Genomic DNA, 23,027 nt, shown 5'->3' on the forward strand with positions numbered 1-23,027 from the left:
TTGAGGACCAAAAGTACAAAAAATCTAAAATAGGGGGACTGAAAAGTTGATTTTTGAAATAGGGGGACCAAAACTTCAAAAAATTCAAAATAGGGGATCAAAACTGCATTTAAACCAAATATTTAATATATTTAATAATGTGAAATTAATGGGATTTTAGTAGTATAAAACTATGAATAGTATATAGTTATTCGTTTAATATTATTTTATATATTATAAAAATTATATAAAAATATAAAATTAATTAAAACGGTTCGATCCGGTTGAACCTCTATCCATCCGATCAGTTGAATCTTGAACTAGTAAGCATGCAGGTTGGATGACCGGTCCTATATGATAACTTTGTTTAAAACTATATATCAACTAATTGATCTCCAAGTTGAACAATTTTGGTCCGTTTAGAAATAGGGCTCTTACAAAAGTGAAACGGTTTCTCTTTTAGTGAAAAATCTCTAGCTTCAAATCCGCAACCGCTTTTCTCCCTCTGCCGCCGTCTAAACTCAATTTCACCTCCGTCGTTGCGGCAACTATCTCGCCATTCCTCCGCCGAAATCGCACCTTCGTCTCTACCTTCTTAATCTCTGTCCATAACTCTCTGTATTGTTTTGCAGAAGAGACTACATTACATTTCCGTTCTTCAACCCAGAGCAATACTTTTGCTCATTCTACCATGGATAAGGAGTCTCCAAAGGCTCCTTCTGTTGACAAATTTCAACTCGTTCCCGAGTTCCTCAAGGTAATTAACTAACTAACTAACTCATTCGTTATTATTGTGTCACGATGAATGAATGAATGAATGAACAGTTTTCTTTTCGTTAACCGATGATCGTCACCGAATTCGTTGTTTTTTTTTTTTTTTTAGGTTAGAGGATTGGTGAAGCAACATTTGGATTCTTTTAACTATTTTGTTAGAACTGATATCAAGAAAATTGTTCGTGCTAATGATCGCATTCAAGCCACTAGATACCCGCATTTATATCTAAGGTATGATTGTATTGTGTTTGTTTGAATGCCTATGAAGTTACTTATTCGAACGAACAAATTTAAATTCCAGTAAACCACCAAATGAGTCTGTGACTTTGTAGGACACTCTGAAATGGTCCTGATTTTATAAATATTTCAAATAGATCTTTGGCTTTATCAAATTTTACTCATATTAGTCCTTCGGAGATGTGTTAGGGACCAAATTGATAATAAATGAATAAACTTACGGACCAAATTGATAGTAAGTTGTTAAAATATAGGGACTTAATTGATAATAAGTGGTTAAATATATGGACCAATTTGTCAGTTTAATAGAGTCAGAGACCATTTTGAGGTAATTATAATCTCAGGGACTTATTTGAGAGTTACATACAAAGTCAGAGACTAATTTGGTGGTTTGCATTTGGTACAAGTTTTAAAAAATGATTATGATTGAGTCCTTTTATTTTCTTAATATGTTAGTTTTGATGAATCATGATAGTTGATTAATTTGAACTGGAGCCGACTTTTTCGATTGTTCTTTATTTCGTGAGGCTGGCTTGAACCACTTTAAGTTGATTTACTAATGTGCTAATGTACAACATGACCTATTCTGCAGGTTTCTGGATGTCAAAGTTGGTGAACCGTCATTAATAACGGATGGTAGTGTCGAGACCATTAGCCCACAGACATGTCGGCTATCTGACACAACGTATGAATTGTTTCCCTTAGAATAATGATCTAATGTTTTTAATTGGATACTGCTACGCTATTGATAGATTTCTAACAATGCTCAAAAGTATTCTCTTAATTTGCTTGTTAAGTTCCATGATGTTTCCATTTCTTTTAGTTTACGTATACTACTGATTGGAAGTTGTAGGCAGACCATATGTTACTTGTTTCTGTTGTACCTAACCTGTTGTGAATTATGCTTCATTTTGTCTAATAAAAAGGTACGCGGCTCCGATATATGCTGATATTGAATACACTCAAGGAAGTCCTGATAACCTAAATAAAGTGCCAAAGGTAGTTGACCGTAGTTGACCCCTATTATTATTATTATTATTATTATTATTATTATTATTATTATTATTATTATTATTATTATTATTATTATTATCATCATCATCATCATCATCATCTGAATTTGACAAAGATATATTTTATTAACTATAACATTTTTTTCTTCTTTCCACAGCGCCTTATTATTGGAAGATTGCCTATTATGTTGCGGAGTTGCTGTTGTGTTTTGTATAAGAGGGACGAAGCTGAGCTTGCAAAAATTGGTTCGTTTTATTTATTTAATTGTTTTATTAATCTTTTGCATTTCTCATTATTTTAAATAAAATCTTACCTTTAGTTTTTCTTTGATTAGGCGAGTGTCCCCTTGACCCTGGAGGATATTTTGTAATCAAAGGGACTGAGAAGGTGATATTCTGATTCTAAATACTTCTCAATGTTAGAGGCGCTGACTGTTATTTAATCTGTTCAAGACCAACTGCTTGGGAAATTATTTTTTTTTGAAAAAAATTGAGTTATTTGTTGAATGGTTAAAGAAATAGTTTCAGAAATAATTGATGTATATCATTACAAGAATAAACTGATATACATTTTTCATTGACTTGTCGAACTTGCGTGAGATTAGGTGTTTTACTAAAGAATCCCTGATAGTATCTTTTGTTTTTGTTTTCTTGTCTCAACTAAATATGTCTCCCTTTATCTTTCTTCTAGACAATTTTTATTTTTGTTTGGATAAAATTTCCACAAATCTGTTTCAGGTAATTTTAATACAAGAACAACTTTCGAAGAATAGAATAATTATAGATACCGACAAGAAAAAGAAGTAAGTAATTCCTTCTGGTATGATGAAGGCTTATCTTGATCTTTCTTTTATGCATATACATACCAGCATGAATAAAATTATGATTTTCGTCCTCTCCTTACTTCCCATTTTATCGTACCATTACCTGGTAGGCAAGTCAGAGTGTTTTCAGAATAATTGTAAGGTTCATTTTCTGGTATCATCCTTTTGGATGATTTTTTCCCTCTTACAATAGGTATTATATTTTCCCTCTTACATCTGGCAGTGTTTTTTATATTTTTTCCCTCTTACATCTGGCAGTGTTTTTTATATTTTTTTGTAGCCTTTCATCTGTAAATTGAGAAGCTTGAAATTCCTCTTTTAAAGCTATAAGCTCTGTATATCATTCTGCAGTTCTTTCCTTTTCAGTTCATATCCAGTAGTAATTTATTTTCCTCCCGTGCCATTTGGTGTCCTCCAAACTGCTTCCTCTTCTCCTTTCTTCACAAACTTCTTTCGGATGCTGTTTTCTTCCTTTTTATTTCTTCCTTCTTCTTTTTTCTAGTTTTGGTTTCTAGGGTGATTAATCACTCATTTGTGCTCATTGCTCTTCTTCTATCTCTCCGCAAACTCTCTACTTTTATTATTATTATTATTAGCTTTGTATGTGGTGGTGCATTCCTCTATCTTAGATTAGATTACCGGTTGTCCTATTTCATATTACTTTAAAAGTATATTTTGGTTCCTATTTTGGCTTTCAGCATTACTGCATCTGTTACAAGCAGCACAGAGAAAGTAAAAACAAAAACTACCATTGTGATGGAAAAGGAGAAGATGTGGTTAGAATTGAATGCATTTCAAAAAAAGGTTTTTACTAGGCCTTTTTCATTTGGTCTTATCCACCTTTAGCCCTTTGATTGCATTATAATTATGTTTTGGTAATTTTTATTTCTTCTTGTTATATCCAATAGGTTCCTCTTATGGTTGTCATGAAAGCTATGGGGATGGAGAACGATCAAGAAGTTGTACAATTGATTGGAAGAGATCCTCGTTACGGTTTCCTACTTATGCCATCCATAGAGGTAATTGACTTGTATATTTGGCTTTGGATGTGTTAGGATAAACAACTTATTAAGGACTTCCAAACATCAATATAAATACTTATGTTTTGAGAATTAAGATAACTTAAAATTATAGATAAGCTCTTCCAAATGCCTTCTTTGTCAAATATAAAAATTTGTTTGCACACATTAAATTATAAAGGGTGGTAGAAGCTAACGGCTTGTATAATAATTACATACTTATCTGCTCTTTCATAGCTTAACAAAGCATATTGTATTATTGTTTATGCTATCCGTGATCTGTCAAATATGTTTGCCCTCTAACCAGGAATGTACAAAAGCTGGTGTATCTACACAAGCCCAAGCATTGGAGTACCTTGATAAACAGGCGAGTTTTTCTTTCTTATTCCCATTCACAAAGGATTTCTCCTTGATTTCTCCTTTCACACAAAATTTATCCAATTACAATATTTGTCTGTCAATTCTGATCTCTTTTATGCATCACCTTCCTAATGCCTTATGACTAACTAAATAGTCTAACTAGCTAATTGAGTAGTTGTTGTCCTTATCCTGTCCTAATGATCCATCCTAACAAACAAGTACCAACTTGAAAGAATTTTTCTAAATGTTTGCTTGATCAAAACTGCAAAGTGGTAATTTACATTATATAGACGTATGGTAGTCAAAATTGCCTTTTCCTCCGTCTGTGTATCTGTTCATCTCTGAGCTTGAATTGTATGTTCCAACTGATTTACAACGGCATTGTTGCGCTCTTTTTAGTTATTACTTTCTGTTTTTGTGTTCCTTTCAATGTCGTGTTCTAGGATGATTGCTTATTCTATAGATTGTTTTCTTCTGTTACGTGAATAATTCCTTTTATTCTATATGGATTGTTCTAGGAAGATTGCAGAGTAAGTTATGGGCATACTTTTTCAGTAATGTACTGATAATTATACTTCATTGGCAGTTTCCAATTTTAATTATATACTTCTGTTTCTAATTTTACGTAAGTATAGTTAATTAACATTTAGTGTTGTTTCTAATTGATTGCTTATTGCATGTGTGCACATCAGGCAAAAGGAAAACATCCCATGTTTAATAACATGCAAGCTGAAAAGGTTTCAAATCTCTCTCTCTCTCTCTCTCTCTCTCTCTCTCTCTCTCTTCCTCTCCATGTAATGAAATTGTTTATTTGTACATTCTCATTCTATGTATACAATAATGTGGAGATTTTTGTTTTTCCTCAACAATTTTCTGACATGTTAATTGAACTTTTTCTGTAGGAAAGTAGAGCATTTTCTATCCTAAGAGATGTACTTCTTGCAAATGTACCAGTAAGTTTTCTTTAAATTATAAGTATCTTTTGAGTTTTAATGGTGTTTCTTTTTCTGAAAGTTTCATCACTGTACAACTTGATTTCATTTTATTGTAATGCATGTAACTTGCCTTAGCTGTGTTAAATTTGGTATGATTAGCTGCTTCTTCTGTTGTCGTTAGGTGCGCGAAGATAATTTTCGGCCGAAATGTATATATGTTGCTGTTATGATGAGACGCATAATGGATGCAATTCTAAATAAGGATGCGATGGATGACAAGGTAGTATCTTCTTTTTAACATTTGATCTTTGGCTGCTGGAACTCGTTTTACTCAATAGTCATAATTTTTTGTTATAGCCTATCACTATCACTGTTAGTTGAAACTTTCAAATGGTTCATAAGAGGTGTTGGAACTAAATTAGTGTCAAATGATGTTAAGAGTCTCACAATGGACGTGAGACTGCTTGAAGATGAGTTTATAAGTGAGGCAATCCTCACCTACAAGCCGATTTTGTAGGGTTGAGTTAGGTCTGATTCCCAATTCTAAGACTGTATCAGAGCTTCCTCCAAGATATGTTGGGCCACCTGCTATCAGGTTTCTTCTATCGGGCCACCCGCCATTGATATCTACGCACCAAGCCCACATTTGATGTAAGATGGCTTGAACATGAGTTTATAAGTAGAGGCAATCCTCAGCTTACAAGCCGGTTTTGTAGGATTAAGTCAGGCACAACTCTCACAAGAACACAACATCTTGTTTAACAACTATTGAAAGGAGAATCGGGCTAATCTTCTTGTATAACAACTATCCGAAGGAAAATCAAGCTAATTTTCTGTTCTAAATCCAATGACCTGAGCGTGGCATTTTTATTCATCTTGAGGTCCTTGGCTTGTTGCTTATTTGATGCCCATCATTATTTAGGTTGGAACATCAAAACGACTATCACTAGAACTTGTAGAAATTAACTAACCATACAACAAATTAGAAAATTGGAGATTGTGGTGAGATGGTCTGTTTTCTCAACGAAACTGATATAGTTCTAAGTTTAAACCATATAACATGTACTTTGTATGTGTAGAATTGTGCATGCATGTGTGGGACTGTGGGCTTTTGGCAATAGTTACTATCAGCTGACTGTTTCTTTCAACTCATAGGATTATGTGGGTAACAAGCGATTGGAGTTATCTGGCCAGTTAATCTCTCTTCTTTTTGAGGTACTATCTTGTTTATTTTAATATGCATCTACCTTCTGCAAGTATATTTTGCACATATAAGTTATTCTTCTTTCTCTTTTAGGATCTTTTTAAGTCGATGACAACTGAAATTAGGATTGCGGCTGACAAATTGTTGGAAAAGTCGGACAAGGCTAAGAAGTTTGACTTCCTTACTGTAAGCTCTCTTTAATATTTATAATCAAACATCATATGAAAGAAATCAAACCATTCTTAAATCAAATCCAATCTTGCTGAAGCTGTTCATAAGTCTCCGGCTGGTCACACTTTAAGAGTTCCTTTTACTCAATTCTCTTTCCATGCATTTTCCTCATATTTATTTGTACATATCTGGCCAAGATGATTCCTTTATTTATTTACTCATTTATTTATTCTTATTATGCATGGGAATTTCCTCTGGTGTCTTGTCAAGTTGTTCCTCATAAAAACCACAAGTTACTGAATTTGTTTTTCCGTATCTATGATTGTCTACCAATTACAACATGCATCAAAGTGCAAATATACTTTTGTTGGATACCAGTAATACACGCCTCAGCACAGATGAAGTTAAGAAAAACATATGGAGTGTGATTTACTTGCAAGTCTCTGATCTTGATAGAGCTGTATTTTCCTGGGAAGCTCCAAAAAATAGACGGCACTGGAAATTTATTTATTCATTTTTTTCTCTTTCACATCCATCAATGTAAAATCTTTTAAATGCGGTTTGTTTGTACACATGAAAGGCATACTTCACAGGTTTCATCATCCTATGTATTCATTTTTGGTGTCGTTGGTTTGTTAATCCAACCTGATCTTAGTATCTCTGGATTTCAATTTACTTAGTTTCTTTGTGTGTGTTCATAGATTCTTAGTCGAGATACTATCACTCTTGGTATGGAAAGGACTCTTTCAACTGGTAATTTTGACGTTAAAAGGTTCAAGATGCACAAGAGTGGAGTGACACAGGTTGTGTATTGTTTCCCTTTCTAATGTTTCCTTTCTATCTCCAAATATTTCTTCTAATGGATTTTTTTTTTCCAGGTGCTACAGAGGTTATCATTTATAAGTGCTTTGGGCCAAATGACAAGAGTCCAGCCACAATTTGAGAAGTCCAGGAAAGTAAGCGGCCCCAGAGCTTTGCAGCCTAGCCAGGTAAGCTCCAATCCAGTTGGGAGCCTTCTTTATATATCATTCTTATGTTGCCTTGGTTTTTGGATAGAACTGGATGACATTGTTTGATCTTTGTAGCTGACCTAAAGGCTTTATTGTTGTTGTACTCTTATGTTGCTTAGGCCTTTTCTCTTATGTTGCTTAGGCCTTTTATTCTAATTTGTTTTAAAAAAATTATTTATTTATGAACTTATACCTTTTTTTTTCTAAATTCTTCTTTGATATAGTGGGGCATGCTTTGTCCCTGTGATACTCCTGAAGGTGAAGCTTGTGGACTGGTAAAGAACCTGGCTTTGATGACTCATGTCACTACTGATGAAGAGGAGGCCCCCCTGATTTCTCTGGTACGTTTTATGTGTTCGATGTCACTGGATGATGAAATATTTTCATTTATTTTTATTAATATCACTAGTTGTGATTAGCTACTATAGCTTGTAATGGCTTGGTTGTTTAATCATATATATCAATTGAACACCTAAAGGAACAATTTGGGAATTATGGCATTGTTGTGTAATCTACCAGGAAAAAGGCATTGTTTAATAGTATGACTGTTTTGTGAACAATTTATTGGTGTTCATGAACTCCTCACTATTTTCACTGTGACTAAATTTCTATTTAATAAGTTTGTCCATAGCTTGCTATAGCAGCTCCTGGTCACTATAAGACAAGCAGTAGCTGAGCAGTTTAGTGTAGTGTGGTTATGGTGGCTGCTAAAGCGCCGCACCTCAGAATGAGAAAAAAGTTCCAAAGAACCCTTATAATAAACATTAAGGCTTTTTGATTGGGTATTTTAGGAACTGCAATTTTAAAGCACCATAACTGCATGGGTTAGTTGTTCATAACATCATGTAAAGTGCCACATAAGTACTAAATAGTTAGTTTGTGAAGTGCTGCATAAGCACTGTTGTAACTGTTTTTAGACAGTTACAGAGGGTGCAAGGTAGCATCTAAGCGAATGAAGGTTAGTGAATAGAGAATGAAGAATTTAGAGAAGAGAGAAGAGATTGATGAAGAATGAAGAATGAAGAAGAGAATGAAGAATTTAGAGAAGAGAGAATAGAGAATGAAGAATTTAGAGAAGAGAGAAGAGAGAATTAATAAACATTGATGATGATCTAACTGTTACAGATTAAAGAATTTAGAATAGATAATATTCAGAAATTTCAGTTTTCCTTTTCTGAGTTTTTATTCTAATAGCATGCACACTTAATAAACTGTTTCCAATGTTCTATGATTACTCTAAGCTGCTTTTTAAAAGACTTTAAAGTTTAGAAACTGCTACGAAATCGGTGTTTTAAATCGTGGATCGTGGAATATGGCGGTTTGTTTGAATTTCGTTATGCTACAGTGCTATAGTTGCTATTAAACAACACTCTGCACTAAGTAGCATATTGCGGAACAATAGGGATTGTTTAAATTCTGCTAGTTTGCTTTGTATATGAATGCAGACTTGCCACTAGACCAACCTACCAGTCTAAAAAGTGTCGCAACTATATTTTTTATATTAACCATTAGATTTAAATGTATGGTTAATATTCTGTTAACCTAAATCTCAACTTGTTATCTCCCCCACATGCCTGCTAACTTTTTCATTCTTCTTTCCCGAATCTCTTGATCCATGTCCTGGGAGTAAAACCAAAATTCAATGTGAAATCCCGATGTGAAGACCCAAATTCAACGAAAATGGAATTAGAAGAACCAATTTTTGAGAGTCAAACTCAAATACTGATTCAGAGATCCAAACCCAAATACTAACTCGGAGAAATAAGAATACCAAAAATGGAAGAAAAATACGAGGCATAAATTCGTGTTTCCGAAACGTTTTTATATGCAGCCAAACGCTGACAAAGTCCGTCCAAACCCTCACAAAGATTTATTACTAGATAAGAATTTGTTTTCAAAAACCACTATCCCCCAGAGAAAACAAATAGTATGCAATTAGGAATACAAGAATCTCAATTTTCAGTGGCTTAGAATATAGTGAGCAGAGAAATGAAATGGTTGAAAGTGGGGGAAAGGTAGCATGAAAACGAAGAGGAACGGGGAAAGGTAGTGTGAGAGAGAAGAGGGAGAAAGCATGTACGCACGCAGTAGATGAGAATAAGATACAGGATATTGCTATTTTAAGGGAAAACAAAATCTTAACCATTCCTTTAAATCTAATGCTTAATATTTAATGCTCTCATCCCTCACAACAAGGCTTCCTCTCACTTGATATGCCTCTTATATATACGAGGAGGGATATATTGACTCCAATAGTAACTCTTTAGAGTTACTCCACCTCTTAACCATTGATTTAGTTTTAATCCTACTGTTTTAGATATGTTTTTAACATGGTAGTCAATCCCGTGGGATCCCGGTGGAGCGGAGCGGAGCTCTGTCGGGACGGGATGGAGTGGCGCAGCTAAGGTTCCCAGTGGGATCCCAACAGGTTCCCAGTGGACCGGAGCGGGTCCCGGGTTGCCATCCCGGGTTAGGACTGAGATTTTGTTTTCATGGGTTTTAAAGGATATTTTTGAAATCTCACTCATTTTAGTAAGGGTAAAATTGGTTTTTTACCTTTAAAATTGTTACTTACTCCTAACTAAACCCTAGCCGCAATTCATTCTTTCTCTCACGCTATCGTACTATCTTCTCTCACTCTCAAGATCCAAACTTCTTCAACCTTCATCTGTTGTTTCTTCTTCAACCTCGGATGATTAGACTTAGACTTTGATGATGAACTCGAGTTTTAATTTTTAGTTACTTTATTAATCTAAGTGTTGGAGACTTGACTTTTGCTTATTTATGTTGCTTGACGTTTGTTGGTAACTTTTAGTTACTTTATGATGAAGAAGGTGTTTTTTTTTTTTTTTTTTGACAAAGATGAAGAAGGTGTTGTAGGCTTGAGATTTGTGTTTTTAATTTTTAATTTATGAATGTTTTATGGATTTTGAGATGTTTGTTTAATTTTACATTAATTATATGTTTATAGTATTATTTATGTAATTTATAAATAAATAAAAAATAATAGCAGCATCCCGGCCATCCCGCTCCCCGGGATGCCGCTATCCCAGTTTTGGGGCTGGCCGCTCCGCGATCCGGGATTAACTACTATGGTTTTTAATGTGAGGCCACTTTTCACGAAATATCACTAGATCACATTTGCAATCAGCAGTGTCAATAAGGAATCTCAAATTCCCCTCGTTGAAAAAGCTAGGGTTCAAACTATTTTCTTGTAACGGTGTGATTTTTCCGATAATAATTAATCCATGTTTTCATGCCCCAAACAATGGGTACGGGTGGCTCTCTCTTGTCTAAGTGTTCGGTGCCTATCCCCATGATTATTTCTGTGTGAAATCTATAAATTTGATTCAATTTATAATTGGTATAATCATGAGTTATGCATACTTGTTTCATAAATTGTCAAAGTTTAGTTTTTACTACATAAAACTAATGTAAACATGAAGGCAATTGAAATTTTGTGGTGAGAAACTGAGATTCTGGCCTTTATTTGTTTTAAACTAAAAAATAGTTATAGCTCATATGTGATAGACTCAGGTTTTCTTACAAGGGAATTTGAGATTGAGTTAGAGCAATGAAAACGGCCAATTGCAAACTCTTTGTGAATAAAATCGTCTGAAGTAGACTCATGTGGCCTGTAATTAGTAACCCCTGGATTAAAATTAAATCAATGGTTAGGATGTGGAGTAACTCTAAAGAGTTGCACTTGGAGTCAATATATCCCTCCAGTTGTTCTTTATCCTCCTGCGCTATAAAACTCATTTTTTTTATTTGACTAGTTATTATGGTTCAATTTGATGTGTATTGTTCAAAATAGGTGTAAGATAAAACATGATTCCATATACATTGTTGGTTACTTTAGGCGTTTTACATTTTTTACGTTATATTATTTCTATTACAGTGCTATCTTTTGGGTGTTGAAAACATGGAACATCTCTCTGGAGAAGAGCTTCATACACCCGATTCCTTTCTTGTCATTTTTAATGGTTTGATCCTTGGCAAGCACAGAAGACCACAGGTATTATTGGTCTGCCTTTTATCATATGTATTTATCATTTATTATCTAATTCAAATATGTGTTCATAATTATTTCTCATTTATTGTAAATCTTAATGTTTATTGTTCAAGCGTTTTGCTACTGCATTGAGAAAGTTGCGGAGAGCTTGTCTCATTGGCGAGTTTGTGAGTGTCTATGTCAATGAAAAGCAGGTGAATATTTCTGTTGCATTTGATTCTTTTTCCATTTTTTCTTGTTGTTTCATACTTTATACTATTTCATATTTTCCAGTTCAATCATTTTTTTGTTTGGTGAGTTCTCTTATTTGGTGGATGTTTCAATTTGTGTTTCATATTTAAAAATATGGTAATAGTTATTTTGTTCGTACATATTATTCTTATGTTGAAATAGTCTAATTTTAACTTTTGTACTCATGCAGAGTGAATGCCAAGACTATACTATTTCACTCTAGTTTTTATTTCTGAGAGCGAAACTCGAATATTATTGAATGAGTTGAAGTGTACAAAGCTTTAATATGTATATATAGACTAATTTTATTAAATGCTAAATTAAGAACTAAGGAAATAGTAAATACACTAATGCTGATTATTGTAATTATAATTATGATGCTCCTAATAATCACATATGCAATTCTACCTATAATAATTATTATGCTCCTAATAATCACATATGCAATTCTACTTATATTTACAACAATTGCTTTCCATTGCCAGCAGCTATGTGTTACTCAATCTATACTTATTGTGCTTCCTTCAACTATTGTAATGTTAGAAGGTTTGTGGGGTTAAAACTGATATTAATGACAAAAACATGTTTTCAGTGTTGTGTTTACTTAGCTTCAGATGGTGGTAGAGTTTGCCGTCCTCTTGTCATTGCTGACAAGGGAATATCAAGAGTCAAAGCTCATCATATGAAAGAGTTAAAGGTAATCATAGCGTATGCTTTTATCTTGAAAATAAAGAATGAAAGCTGTTTATGAGAATATTAACTCAAATGTGCTTTCAGGATGGAGTGTGCACATTTAGGGACTTTTTACGTAATGGCTTGATTGAGTATCTTGATGTCAATGAGGAAAACAATGCTATGGTATGTTTTGCTATAATTACATCTAGCTTCTTTTGTCTTTGAAATTTTATTCCTTACAACCAGTCAGCTTCATATTTTTTTTATAGATTGCTTTATATGAAGATGAAGCGAAATTGGAAACTACCCATATTGAGATTGAGCCTTTCACTATCTTAGGAGTTTGTGCGGGGCTAATTCCATACCCTCATCATAATCAATCTCCCAGAAACACTTATCAGGTTGTCCCTCCTTGCTTCCCTTTGGATTTAAGGCAGTAACTGAGATATTGCACTTGTATTAATAGATGGTGTTCATTTCTAACTTGAAATAACTTTTATTTTGTTTACTGTAGTGTGCAATGGGAAAACAAGCTATGGGAAATATAGCATATAACCAGGCAAGTAAAAAGTTTGTTGTTTATGTAGGTTAAATACTACTATTGAATGATCAGCAAACTTGATGAAAATATTTTCCGGATATTTGTAAACAAATTTATTAAATTTATATTTCTTTTTTTAATGAGTCAATTTTTAATAGTTTTATTCTTTAGTGTGTGTGTGTGTGGAATTAAATACAAACATATAGGTTCATGTCTGAGAATATTGTTTTGGAAATATACCGAATCACATGGTCTCTTTTCAAAACAATATGCTGCATGAATTTCAATTGAGTTGTTTCAATATTGAAGTGAGGACTTTTATGTTATTGTGAACTTTATTGCCTGGACTTTTATGCAAGGTTTGACAAGGTATATGTTCTACTATTTTTATTTTGATTATTGTGAAGTTTGCATTGCATGCTAGTCGTGTGATTGTAGAGGTCTTGTAATGTATCAATCATGTAATTAACCTAAAAGCTTTTGCAGTCAGGGCGTCAGGTGCAAGTTTAGAAATGAATATCTATATAAGAAAAATAGTATACACAAAGACCTTTTTTTTTTAAACGGCTAACAAAGAATTATATTGAAAGACTCAAATCCAACACCAAGCATGGTTCTTAATCTACTCAACAATCCTGTCAACTGAAATCTCCTTATTTCCACACAAGGACCTGATATTAGGTTTTTATATTAGGCCTAACTCTTTACAGACCTTATCATTCTTCAACATAGGATTTGGGTGTTTATTTTGAGTCCAACCCATCCTTACAAAACCGGCTTGTAAATTAAAGAGTGCCACTCTTATAACTTTTCAATGCGGGCCTTGGTTTTTTCCAATACCTGATGATTTGTAAGTTCTAGCTGTTTATTCTTCTTGCATTTCGTGTGTAGTGTAACTATGTTGCTGCACTATTTTTTTTGTAGAGCATGGTCCTATGGTAGATAAACTTCCATATTTCATGCTTAGTGATGATGTTTACATTTTTTTATTTTTAGCTACGACGGATGGACACCTTACTTTATCTACTGGTTTATCCTCAACGACCCTTGCTCACAACAAAATCAATTGAGCTGGTTAGTAATTTTTACTTTGTTTTATTTCTCGACGAACCAAGGACTCTTATTAATCTATAGTCTTTTAGGTTGGATATGATAAGCTTGGAGCAGGTCAGAATGCCACTGTAGCTGTAATGAGTTACAGTGGTTATGATATTGAGGATGCAATTGTCATGAATAAGTCATCTCTTGACCGAGGCTTTGGCCGCTGTATAGTTATGAAAAGGTATGCTATTTTATTTTGTGATTTCACTTTTTTGGTTGCAACATATTTCCTTGTTATGTTTTGAAGGTAGCAACGCCAAGCTTGATGTTCTTGAATGTTTAGGTATGTCGCCGTCAGACACAAGTATCCGAATGGCACAAAAGATCGACTAATGCGTCCCAATAGAGCTAGAAACGATATGCAGGTGATTTGCTTTCAATATACATAGAACTTAATTTTTAATTGATGTTACATATGTATTGAATATTTCTCATACTTTTAAAAAAATGTGTATATATATATGAGGGGGGATATATTGACTCCAAGAGTGAGTCTTATAACTTACTCCCGATCTTAACCTTTATTAGGGTGAGACTTATTTGTTTGCTACACTAGAAAACTATGATTATCAAAACCTACTTCAAATAGAATAGAATGAGTTAATTATTGTCATTAATTGTCAAAACAAGAATTCCTCTCTCTAGCATATTTCTTTATATGCATAAAAATTTAGAAAAATTAAAATATAAATGATTGAAAAAAAAGCAAATGATTGTATAAAAGATAAATAATTGTTCTTGAGCAACAAAATAAAAAAAAAAATTCATTTGCTGAAGTAGAAAAAGAAGAAAAAAAAATTGTTGCAATACATGGTTCACTATTTAATTCCTCGCCATAATTAGGAGAACCTGTTAAAATATTCTCATGAGATATTTCTACATCTAAAATCCACCATGCTTATTTTTTTTCGAGTCCAATTTTTTTTTTAGTCAAGTAATTATTTTGTATTCTTTTTCAATCATTTGTATTTTAATTTTTGCTTAATATTCTATGCGTAAAAAATAAAGCAAGGGAGGGAATCCTTGTTTTGAAAATTAATGTCCATAATTAATTGATTCTATTCTATTTTAAGTATGTTTTGACTTTTGACAATCATAATAATTTTTCAGTGTAGCAAACAAATAAGTTTCACTCTAACAATTAATACCAATAAATCCTAGCCATTACTTGATTTTAAATTAAAGGTCAAAATTTAGAGTGCTTACCCTAATGTAGGGCTTACCTTTATGGAACATGGACTTAGTGCTTAACTTAATCCTATAAAACCGTCTTATAAGCTCTGCTTTAGGTCAAATCTCTAAACAATATGGTTAGCATCAATTAAGGCGGCTAGTGGTGGACGCAATTAAGATGGTTTTTAAACAACTAGTATTCTAACTTATAGCATCACACAGGAACTGAAATCAGCGTATGCACTTCAACTTTTTCAGAAACTTGTTTGCCCATCCTCTCCATAAGCATTTATAAAGTTATAGCATCCCACAGGAACTGAAATCAGCGTATACAGACGTTCTTTATGTTAGGAAATCATACTTTTCTTGGTTGGGAAGTTCTCCTTTCCTTTATTTACCAGTTAGGAAATAATAGTCTGACTTTATTGCTGAGATTAAATATATTGTCTGATCCCTAAATCAATTCTCCCGAAAGTAAATAATTTTTTTTCCTTGTTTTCTTGCTTTCTCTAGATACTTGATGATGATGGAATTGCTTCTCCTGGCGAAATTATTAGGCCAAATGACATTTATGTCAACATGCAATCACCACGTGACACAAGGAGTACGGGATCCACAGCTAACTTGCCTGATAGGTTTGTTTTATTAACATTTAAATTTAACTGTGGATATGTTTGTGTTAAAAAGATTTTTCTTCCTGTTTTTCCTAAATGTTTTCTTTATATACAGTGCATATCAGTCTAGTTATTCATCATTCAAAAAATGTCATGGAGGTGAAGTAGTTGATAGAGTAGTTCTTTGCAATGATAAGGATAGCAACATGTGTATCAAAGTTCTAGCCCGTCACACTCGGAGGCCTGAGGTAAAGTTTTGTTTAGTTTATTATGAGGTTGTGTTCTTGGTTTGAAATAGTCGATTGATTTCTATGGCTGTATTTGTTACCTTAGCTTGGTGATAAATTCAGTAGCAGACATGGGCAGAAAGGTGTCTGTGGAACAATTGTCCAGCAGGAAGACTTTCCATTTTCTGAGAAAGGCATTTGTCCAGATCTGATTATGAATCCTCATGGGTTTCCGAGGTAATTCATATCATTCTCACTAGTTATATGTGGAAACATTACAGGAACCCCTCATTTTCGGTAAATGATTGAAAGAATTAGTTTATTGATTACTCCAAATGCTCCTCTGTTTTCTCAATGAAATCATTCTAATTTTAAAATAATATGTGCTACTCCAGTTTTTTAGCCTTTAAAGATACTTCATTAGTCCGATAGCTTTACTATAACCCATAGCCCAATACTTGTGCAGTTTATCTTGACAGTAGAGAACAGAGTAGGATTCTAACTTAAAATTAATGCTATCTTCCAACTCATCAATAAAATTATGAACTTTATAGAATGTATATCTGTTAATAGAAAACTTGTGTATAGTCATTAAATTATGACCTTTCAAGAACACCTTATTCAGCACATTTCCAGGGTTGCAGTCCCTCATTGATAATGGTTGTTGAACTGTTAGTGCTGATTACATTGGTAGTACTAGTAGTATTTAGTATAGTATCAGAGATACTGGGATCTTTGAAAAACTTATGTTTCAAATAAAAAGCAACTATTAAGGTAGCGTTAGAAATAATGGAAGGTAAGGAATCATTGGTATTGGTTTTAGGTAAACCAAGTATCCCCATTTCACATGCAACTACATAGACTAATCCTTCGAGGTAACAAATATTCATTTAAGGGGTTGATCTCTCTCGAAAGATGATTTTCGTTATGCACCATCAGAGATCATACTCCTGAAGAATGAAACTTGGGATCGTAGGAATAGTTGCATTTCTAATAATATTTATTGTATATATAAGATCCACTTATTTGATGTATAAATATGCAGTCTTTATGTATGTGTTTGGGCCCTAAAAGGAGTTTGTGCTAAGTGGTAGTGTGTCAATGCTTAAGTAATCTTTTTGGACAATGTTACATGTTTCTGGATGTGAACTAATATTTTTTATGGCATCAGTCGAATGACAGTTGGAAAGATGATAGAGCTTCTTGGAGGGAAAGCAGGGGTTTCGTGTGGTAAATTTCATTATGGCAGTGCTTTTGGGGAAAAAAGTGGTCATGCTGACAATGTTAAAACCATAAGGTATTGTATTTCAATCTTGGTAACTTTGTTATGGTTTATCTATATCAGTGTTCTCATGGTTTTCTTACTCTGGCAGTAAAACTCTTGTGAACCATGGCTTCAACTACAGTGGGAAAGATTTCATTTATTCAGGTTTTCATTTCACTTAAGAATTCTCGTTTCTAGTTGTCGATGAGTGTTTTTTTTTTCTTTCATGGATATATATTTTGTTTAGAGTGGTTGTGGTTCTACCTAATATGCAGAAGCTTAGCATTAGGATTCATAAGAGTGTCAATAGGCTTAGCATTGATCAAGGTTGTCTCCTCTTGAATTTCTATTGCACGCTTACTTTACAAAATTACGGGATTGCATCGCCTCTCTCCCCCAGAGGAATCATATCCCTTCTAGATGTTTTATTTTAAAAAATTTAAAATGTTAATAATTTTGTTTTAAAATGTTGTCAATGTATAACTAAGTATAAGTAAACCGGGTAGTCATCCTCACTCTGTATCTTACAAAATTATTGAATCAAAGTGCTAAATCTACCCTACTAAGCCTTAGGGGATTGCTGGAGCCATATAGAGATTTGTAAAAATGAAAAACTTGTCTTGAAAAGATACCCTTTGAGCAACAAATCTAGGAGGTTGATCCATATAAAATCTTGATTGAGATTACCATGGGTGAATGCATTTTGTGGAAAAGGTGTCACCATATTCAAGTCAAAAACCTGGGATAACCTTTAGCAACTAATTGAGCCTTAAGCCTGTCATCAAGATTCACGAACATCCCACTACTATCTTTGTTGGAGGAAGGGGAACATAGTTCTAAGTTCCACACTATGAAGTGAACAAATTTGATCAGCCATAGCCGTAGTCATCCTAGAAGGGAAAGTGCTTAACCTATAGTCCCACGAACATAGATGTAACATAGGATATACAAAAGTGGTTAAGCAGCCTTGTACCACTTAAATCACATGCAAGTGAAGAAAAACAAAGAGGGAAATAGTTTCTTCTACCCTACTTCACTCTTTTCAATATCTCTGATAACATAGGGAAAGGTCGCCCATCTTAGTATTGGTCCAAATCATGCATCCTTACCTTTGAATTTCCTATGTTAAGGTCTACAAAAATGAATTCGTCTTTTCTGATATAGGTAGTACCAATCTATTCTTTTCTGCTTTTCTAAACTATTCTTATTTCCAGACAACCTTGGTATCTCTCTCGTTCTGAAATAATTATGTTTATGCTTGTATTCCTCTGCCTAGAAGTCTGGAGCTGCCTATTGTTTGTGCTTGTCTGTTGTACAATCACAACTCACAATCATATTCCGGCCCTCGTCATTTTTTTACAATCACAACTCACAAGTATAGGGATTACAAGAAATTACCTTTCGAGGTTAGGCTTAGGAGGCAAGGTTGGTGCCTTAGCTTATGTTTTGACAAATAATATATCTAGATAAAACCACTAACGAGCAGTAACATTGTTTCTTAGAGGTGGGGAGGAGGATCTAAAGAAGGGAACAAACTCAAAGAAGGTAGCATCTACTTAGACAGAAATTTAATAGAGTAGGATAGTAAAATCGTAACTTTTTTCACACAATGTATTATGAGAAATGAGCGAACAAGGAATGTAGAGACTAATGAAGGCATTATTTGGTGCAAAACGTTGCGCACCAGTCCTTATTTAAACAAATACTAGAATCGTACTAACCAAATAAGGAAACAATTCATGTGTCTTTGTCGAGTGCTCTGATTATAGGTGATGTTAACCTAATCCATGATTTTTCACAGCATCGTGAAGCACAGTTGCATTTATATGAGATTTTACATGCTAAGTTATGGGGCTATTCTGAACAGTATTAAATTATCAATCTTATTTTCCATTCACGATTAAATGTTTTAGTTATACTCCAGCAGTATGGTATTCCTTTTTGGATTTATCAATCTAAGAGGTGTTTTGGTTAATTATTTATTTTTAGGTATTACGGGTTGCCCATTACAAGCATATATTTTTATGGGGCCAATATACTACCAGAAATTAAAACATATGGTGAGTTCGAAATCATTTTATTAAGAATTGGATTAGTTTTAATGTAAATGTATGATAATTTTAAAAATACTTAGCAGTCCTTTTACACTTGATGTGCATAAGTGGTGAAATATTACTGTTAGTATTGTGATCTAAATGAATACGAAGACGTTTCTTTTTATTTTATTACCTATTAATCCGATGGCATTGTAATATATTGCTTACGGAAAGGTATTCCTCATCGTAGTGGTAACTTACCCTGTATCAATAAACTTACTAGCAAAACCTCTGTTGATGATCAGGTGCTCGATAAGATGCATGCGCGTGGTAATGGCCCGCGTACTTTGATAACTAGACAGCCTACAGAAGGGAGAGCTAATAATGGAGGTGTTGAATTTATGCTTTTGATGTGTTTTCGAATTTATTACATGTTATAAAATATTTTCTGCTATTTTGTTAATTTCTGTATTTAAATGATGTGTTCCGAGAATTATGCGAGCCTCTTAGTTTTTAAGAATTGCCTCGGCTTATTTATTGTTTCTTGTAAATGGTGATATCATGTTCTCCTAGATTTTATTTTATCTTATTTAGATCTTCCTTTATTATGTGTATTTCTTATTTCCTTCTTATCATTCCTTGACTAAAGGAATTAGACTTAAATGCATTCCTTATATTTAAACTTTTTTAGATTGCTGAATAAATCACACTAATTTTTATCATTGGTTTCCAGAGCATATATTTTCATTTATTTTTCTCTTTTAACTCTTAAATTGCCTCCATCTTAATTAGTTAGTCTATTAAGATTGGTTACTTTCATATATGTTCACTTTCAATGTTGCCTTCATTAATAAAGATTGGTTAATGATGAGTTTAACATCAGTTTTTTTCCTTATATGTTTAGGTCTACGAGTAGGAGAAATGGAACGTGATTGCTTAATTGCATATGGTGCTAGTATGTTGATTTTTGAGCGACTCATGTTATCTAGTGATCCTTATGAAGTTCAGGTTAAAAAATCTAGACTTTCAAATTAATATTACATCATATGTCTGTAGCAACAGTTTCTTTTTGTACCATTTTCAATTTATTTTATAGGACATCACAGGTAGAATTGTTTACAACTTTAGAGGGGAAGACATTTTTGTAGACAATATAGGTTCCAAATATAATGCGCTCAATTATGTTAAATTATGAATAATGTTGAGATATGGGCAAGGGTAACCACTTGAAAGATTATGAAATTAATTGTTAGGCTTTGATTTTGGGAAAGCTCTGAATATAAGTTTTAATAAAACTGTTTAATTTTATAGTTGCTGATGATAGTTTCCCTTTTTACACAGGTCTGTAGAAAATGTGGGTTGCTAGGATATTACAACCATAAGTTGAAAACTGGTATTTGTTCATATTGTAAGAATGGAGAAAAGATTTCTACCGTGAAGCTACCATATGCATGCAAACTCTTGATTCAGGTAATGTGTTGGAAATCATAATATTTTAGATACTAATTACTATAGTAGGAATAGCATATATTTTATAAAATAAAATGAAGTTTGACCCGACATTGCTAACATAAACGACTAACTTGATACGAAAAATGATTAAAGAGATGTTTGAAACTTTAAATTAAGTTAAAGGATTTCTTATGTAGTTTTGCATATTAAAAACAATTTTAGTTTAGTTATATGAGGACCTATATTACTAATGCATGTTGATCAATTTGATCTCTATTTCAAAATTTCAGGAACTCCAATCAATGAATATTGTTCCACGCTTAAAACTAGAAGATGCCTAAGAGATGGTCCCATTATGAAAATGCATGCAGCTATCGAGAAGCAGAATTTTGTTTAGACACTTCACTATAGAAATAATTTTGTAGGGTTATTAGTTGATGTTGCACTTTGTAAAAAGATAAGTTATTTTGACTTATATGGTTTCATTTTTATGTTGAAATTGAATTTCACTATAGGTGAAAGAAATGGTTTACAGTTGAAGCTAAATTGAATTGTTCACTCTAAATTAACAAAATTTTGTTGGATATTTTCTCTTTAGGCCCCCCACGTTTCTTTTATACCCCCCTTACTTACGTTTTTGCCCCTGCACGGTGTTTCGGGTTATACGAATCGAACTTTAAAAAAATTCGGTTAATAGAAATCGATCGCTTTTCCCTTCGAGTTTTGTTAACCGAAGTTAACTGATATAGAAACAGAAGCTGAACTTCTCCTCTCAGTTACGTTTTTTCTTCTAAACACCAACAACACCACTCCTTCTTCTTCTTGAGAGCGATTTTGTGGAAAACTTCAACATCCTATCTCAAACCATTCTTAATCAAGTAAGTTCCATGCATTTACATTCACTCTTTTCTCATTCCATGTTTTTCTTATCACATTCACTCTTTTCTACGTTTTTTTCCCTCCCTGAGTAATTTTCTATCTCAAAATTCTATGTTTGAATTGTTGATTAATGGTTAGTTGTTAGTTTAGTTAGATGTTAACATGAATGCATGTGATATTAGGTTTAATTTGTGTATGCAATTAGATGGTATTATGGTGTACACTAAGTGTTTGACAAAATGTGTAAGTAAAATTCAATATGCTTCCATATGAATAATGTTAACCATATGTGTTAGGATTAAATGTTGATTGAATTATAGTTTGAATTTATCATAGTTTATAAGATTGTATTGAGTGTGAAGATATTTTTCCATGTTAGGATAAATATGAAAGAAAATGTTGGGAGAGGTAGACATGGCAAGCCAAGCAATGCAAATGCTTCCGCTCGTAGAGAGCTTGCTGCAAATCTCCCTGCCAAACGAGGTCGTAGTAAGCAGCAAGGACCAATTCCGGCGCGAGGGACACATGATGCTGAGGCGGGTGGTTCGCGTACGCGTACACGGTCACGTTTAGGCCAAGCATAAAATGCTGCTGAGGATGATGATTTTGACGCGGATCAATTTCTAAATCAGGATGCCGAGTATGGCGAACCTGAAGAACCGCAACCTGATGAACCGCAAATTGAAGAACCGCAACAACCACCACGACGGAGACCGCAACAGCGACCACGGCAACCACGACGAGATGCAGCAAATGAGGGTTATGGAGGAGGACCAAGTGATATGTCATTATTAACACAATACGGAAATCATAGGGCGGTTCCGATATGGGATGCAGAACCAGATGATCACGAGGTACCGTTAAGTGTATTAATTGTTTTATTAAATATATTAATTGTTTTAAATACTGTGATTATGTTAATTAAGTTTTCAATGTTTTGTGTTGTTGGAATTTTTCAGGTTTTAAAGAGGACGCTGCGTTGCCAAGCTAGCGGTAAAAAGGATATAAACATCGTCAAACCGCCTCGTAGTGAGAGGTGGTTTTGGGATCCAATTGAAGCATCGGGATTGGAGCCGCTTACTGTAACACCCTAACCCATACTACCCTTAAAAACGTAATTTTAAAAACTTTTCAACAAGTGTAAAGGCAGAGTGCCACGCGGTAATTAAAACACAAGCATACACACAGAGCGTCATGAAGTTTAACATGAAAAGCAACAGCGGATTCAATCACACCAAGCATGCATATATATACATATATATATACATAAGCCATATTCATCCCTAAGGATGT

General features: G+C 33.6%; 1 protein-coding gene across 1 annotated transcript; it reads left to right on the plus strand.

Annotated features, from left to right (window-relative positions):
* The first annotated feature begins 256 nt into the window (after nt 1–256).
* Nucleotides 257–21,480, plus strand: LOC123902063 (DNA-directed RNA polymerase III subunit 2-like). The gene is made up of 37 exons (XM_045951751.1): nt 257–736; nt 863–984; nt 1,583–1,675; nt 1,917–1,989; nt 2,162–2,249; nt 2,339–2,391; nt 2,742–2,806; nt 3,526–3,631; nt 3,736–3,846; nt 4,154–4,213; nt 4,899–4,943; nt 5,109–5,159; nt 5,323–5,421; nt 6,297–6,356; nt 6,439–6,531; nt 7,218–7,319; nt 7,395–7,505; nt 7,751–7,867; nt 11,428–11,544; nt 11,655–11,735; nt 12,365–12,469; nt 12,550–12,630; nt 12,717–12,848; nt 12,962–13,006; nt 13,985–14,062; nt 14,131–14,270; nt 14,373–14,454; nt 15,776–15,897; nt 15,992–16,124; nt 16,210–16,340; nt 17,275–17,400; nt 17,477–17,532; nt 19,357–19,427; nt 19,709–19,793; nt 20,308–20,411; nt 20,745–20,873; nt 21,146–21,480. Exons 1-37 carry the CDS (start codon nt 671–673, stop codon nt 21,194–21,196), a joined length of 3,384 nt encoding a protein of 1,127 aa, XP_045807707.1. The 5' UTR covers nt 257–670; the 3' UTR covers nt 21,197–21,480.
* Nucleotides 21,481–23,027: the final 1,547 nt, after the last annotated feature.

The sequence above is a fragment of the Trifolium pratense genome, unplaced genomic scaffold (assembly GCF_020283565.1).
Source record: "Trifolium pratense cultivar HEN17-A07 unplaced genomic scaffold, ARS_RC_1.1 scaffold_97, whole genome shotgun sequence".
Classification (NCBI taxonomy): domain Eukaryota; kingdom Viridiplantae; phylum Streptophyta; class Magnoliopsida; order Fabales; family Fabaceae; genus Trifolium; species Trifolium pratense.

Excerpts from the sequence above, each read along its gene's own strand:
- LOC123902063 (XM_045951751.1), top strand. The coding sequence starts at position 671 with ATGGATAAGGAGTCTCCAAAGGCTCCTTCTGTTGACAAATTTCAACTC. Across the intron at positions 6,532-7,217 it reads AGAAGTTTGACTTCCTTACT|ATTCTTAGTCGAGATACTAT; the intron begins GTAAGCTCTCTT and ends GTGTGTTCATAG. Across the intron at positions 14,271-14,372 it reads CGCTGTATAGTTATGAAAAG|GTATGTCGCCGTCAGACACA; the intron begins GTATGCTATTTT and ends TTGAATGTTTAG.